Source organism: Stomoxys calcitrans, chromosome 1, assembly GCF_963082655.1.
Source record: "Stomoxys calcitrans chromosome 1, idStoCalc2.1, whole genome shotgun sequence".
In the NCBI taxonomy this organism is placed as follows: Eukaryota; Metazoa; Arthropoda; class Insecta; order Diptera; family Muscidae; genus Stomoxys; species Stomoxys calcitrans.
In genome coordinates, this window is record NC_081552.1 from 230,380,779 (window position 1) to 230,384,986 (window position 4,208).

The 4,208-nt window shown below is 40.7% G+C and overlaps 1 protein-coding gene across 1 annotated transcript; it reads right to left on the reverse strand.

Moving 5' to 3' along the window:
- Window positions 1-1,966: 1,966 nt before the first annotated feature.
- LOC106093427 (uncharacterized) lies at window positions 1,967-3,721 on the reverse strand. The gene has a single exon (XM_059368719.1). It carries the CDS (start codon window positions 3,719-3,721, stop codon window positions 1,967-1,969), a length of 1,755 nt encoding a protein of 584 aa, XP_059224702.1.
- Between the last annotated feature and the right edge of the window lie 487 nt (window positions 3,722-4,208).

Here is a 4,208-nt window from a genome sequence, read left to right on the forward strand (position 1 = left end):
TCGGCAAAATCTGGTAATAAATGTGGCTTTTATGGGCCTAAGACCCTAAATCGGAGGATCGGTCTATATGGCAGCTATATCCAAATCTGAACCGATCAGAGCCAAATTGAAGAAAGACGTCGAAGGGTCTAAGACAACTCACAGTCTCAAATTTCAGCAAAATCGGATAATAAATGTGGCTTTAATGGGCCTAAGACCCTAAATCGGAGGATCGGTCTATATAGCAGCTATATCCGAATCTGGACCGATCTGGGCCAAATTAACGAATGATGTCGAAAGGCCTAACACAACTCACAGTCTCAAATTTCAGCAAAATCGGATAATAAATGTGGCTTTTATGGGCCTAAGACCCTAAATCGGAGGATCGGTCTATATGGCAGCTATATCCAAATCTGAACGGATATAGGCCAAATTCACCAAGGATATTGAAGGGCCTAACGCAAATCACTGTCTCAAATTTCGCCAAAATCTGGTTATAAATGTGGCTTTTATGGGCCTAAGACCCTATATCGTAGGATCGGTCTATATGGCAGCTATATCCAAATCTGAACCGATCAGGGCCAAATTGATGAATGATATCGAAGGGCATAACGCAACTCACTGTCTCAAATTTCAGCAAAATCGGATAATAAATGTGGCTTTAATGGGCCTAAGACCCTAAATCGGAGGATCGGTCTATATGGCAGGTATATCCGAATCTGGACCGATCTGGGCCAAAATAACGAATGATGTCGAAAGGGCTAACACAACTCACAGTCTCAAATTTCAGCAAAATCGGATAATAAATGTGGCTTTTATGGGCCTAAGACCCTAAATCGGAGGATCGGTCTATATGGCAGCTATATTTAAATCTGAACCGATATGGGCCAAATTGAGAAAGGATGTTGAAGGGCCTAACGCAAATCACTGTCTCAAATTTCGCTAAAATCTGGTTATAAATGTGGCTTTTATGGGCCTAAGACCCTATATCGTAGGATCGGTCTATATGGCAGCTATATCCAAATCTGAACCGATCCGGGCCAAATTGATGAATGATGTCGAAGGGTATAACGCAACTCACTGTCTCAAATTTCGGCAAAATCTGGTAATAAATGTGGCTTTTATGGGCCTAAGACCCTAAATCGAAAGATCGGTCTATATGGCAGCTATATCCAAATCTGAACCGATCCGAGCCAAATTGATGAATGATGTCGAAGGGCATAACGCAACTCACTGTCTCAAATTTCACTAAAATCGAATAATAAATGTGGCTTTTATGGGCTTAAGACCCTAAATCGGAGGATCGGTCTATATGGCAGCTATATCTAAATCTGAACCGATATGGGCCAAATTCACTAAAGGTATTGCAGGGCCTAACACAACTCACCGTCTCAAATTTCTGCAAAATCGAATAATAAATGTGGCTTAATTTGGGCCTAAGACCCTAAATCGGAGGATCGGTCTATATGGCAGCTATATCCAAATCTGAACCGATATGGGCCAAATTCACTAAAGGTATTGAGGGGCCTAAAACAACTCACTATCTCAAATTTCAGCAAAATCGGATAAAAAATGTGGCTTTTATGGGCCTAAGACCCTAAATTGGAGGATCGGTCTATATGGGGGCTATATTAAGATATAGTCCGATATAGCCCATCTTCGAACTTAACCTGCTTTAAAAAAAAAAAAAAAAGAATCTGTGTAAAGTTTCAGCTCAATATCTGTATTTTTAAAAACTGTAGCGTGATTTCAATAGACAGACGGACAGACGGACGGACATGTCTAGATGGTCTTAGATTTTTACGCTGATCCATGTGTTGCAAACGGAATGACAAAATGAATATACCCCCCCCCCCCCCATCCTTTGGTGGTGGGTATAAAAAACAGTTTTTATAACATTTTTAGAAACAATTTATTTGGCTTTTAGAAAACAAAAACATTACCTCTTAAACTGAACTGTCTTCTTAATAATATCCAAAATTAATTTCTATAAGATCTCTATAACTTTCTGTGTAGCCTTCAGGAGGCTGCCACTTGCCCCCAGATACTCCGAGAGCGAGGGTATGTCAGGAAACTTACGAAATATCGCTGTAGGTGGCAAAGGACGTTGACCCTTTGAATGAAAAGGTTGTGGCAGATTGTGAATTCCTCCCAGAGGATTAATGAAATAATACTTGGAGGATTTTCCCTCTATCTCATGAATGTTTAACGATGAATTGGATATTTGAGGTAAATTGGCCACAACAGTTTGCAAAGAATTCAAATATTGATTTAAATTGTGAAAATCGACAGGCTCTTGAGAATTATCTTGAGGTATGCTGAAATCTTCCCAAGTGCTGAGAAATTCAGTCTCAGACTCCAATGGGGAGGCCGTAGTCGAGGTGGGCAAAATGGATTCTTCCAGTGTCTGTAGATTAGTGGCATGCAAAAGATTTCTTATGGTTGTCATAACATCATCGTATATCAGCGAAGTATTTAGGGGTGAGGGTGTGGAGTCTTCAAAGTACTCATCTCCCACAGCGGCTACCAAAAAAGGTTTGCGTCTTAAGTCTTTTGATTTGCGTACAGTCAATCTTTCGCCATAGTGCCTATAGGCAGTTGGCGGTGGCTCAGTTTTGCCTAGATCATGAAGTTTCTTAGCCCTCATCAGTTTTATAATGCCTTGCATGCAATAGATTTGTTGCCTCAAATTGTGTACTCGACTGCTGCTGCTCCCCTGGCCCTGGGAGTATTCACATCTGCTGGGAATGTTGGTAAAATTTGATTGATTTTTAATTTGGTCCATTATAACATGCGTGGCTTTGACAGAGTTCTCCAAAATTTTAACAATATCATCTTCCAGTATAGGGGGTTGTTGTTGTTGTGGAAATGAGCTGGATGGGAGTTTTTCTTCATCGAGATGCTCTAGTTGAGATGTATCTGCAACAATGCCTGCATTGATATCTTCATAAGCTTTAAAATTATCCAAATATAAAGAAGCATTCTTTACCAATTCATCGATGTGTTCCAACAGGTCCTCCCCCTTCAGCGGCTGCGGTGAAGCTGCTGCCCGTTTAATGCGTTTCTTTAGAAATTTACGCCTCTGTTTGCTTTCGGCGAAATGACGTATCCCTCCCACCTTTTTCTCTTGGCCCTGCACATACTGCTGTTGCTCTTGAGCCTTTTCCCAAATGACCGTATGGATTTTCTTTGTCTTGACTCTCTGCAAAGGGGCCAATGGCAGTTTGGGCTTAAATTTCCTCAAATAATTTTCCGTCTTTCTCACGGAGGCCAAAATTTCCACTGGCAATTGTTCGGTCTCTTGTATTTCCAAATCTTTTTTAACTGGTTTTTTTGTGGTAGTTCGTTGTGGTCTGAGACTTTTCTTGGGTTTGGCCTTGGTCAGTGGCCTTGTGGGTTTAGTTTTAACAGTCCCTCGTTCCCGTATCTCTGGAGCCGGTATATTTTGACGACTCTGCATTAACATTTTAAGTTGCTCAAAGTGCTTGGGTGGCTCAATGACATGAATGACATCATCGGCATCTTCATAGACAAAGCCATTCCTGACACGCTGCAAATATTCCGGAACTCGATGACTGGGATTTTTCGCCTTGGGCTGGGTTATGCGGTATGTTGAGGTTTCTACCGGGTTACCGCTGGAGCTGACCGTGGTCGTTGTGAGCTCATCTCGTATTGTTATGGCCTTCACAAAGGATGTGCCATATAATAGCAGATATATTAAACCTTTCAATTGCTTGGACATTTTATGCATGCAATTTTTCCGAAAAAAAAGCAATGACCACAAAATACTTTTTATTTGCCACACTTTGTTCACTCTTTGATATCGTCCGCACAACTGTTGCGAAAATGCGTTGATCTCAAGACTTTATAATTTTTTGAGGGATTTGTATAACATTTCCACTTGTTTTTCCACTTTTCCATTGAGTCACTGCTGCTGAGGTGCAGTGGCGGATTTTCAGTGACCAAATGTTGTATGTGTTACCTCAGCATATGAAAATGAAGTTAAAATGAAAGTGAAAACTGAACTTTTGTAATGTGTTTTTCAGCATACACTTAAAGAAACACAAGAGAAACCCCAAAAATGTTTTGACCGAAATGTCCACATTTTGGTCCGATCTTTACAAAATTTTGTGTGAGGTGTCTTAACATTTGTGTAGAAACTCAGACATATCCTCAAATACTTTTGAATGTATAGGGCTGTCGAAGCCGGCTTTGTAGTCGGTCTTTTC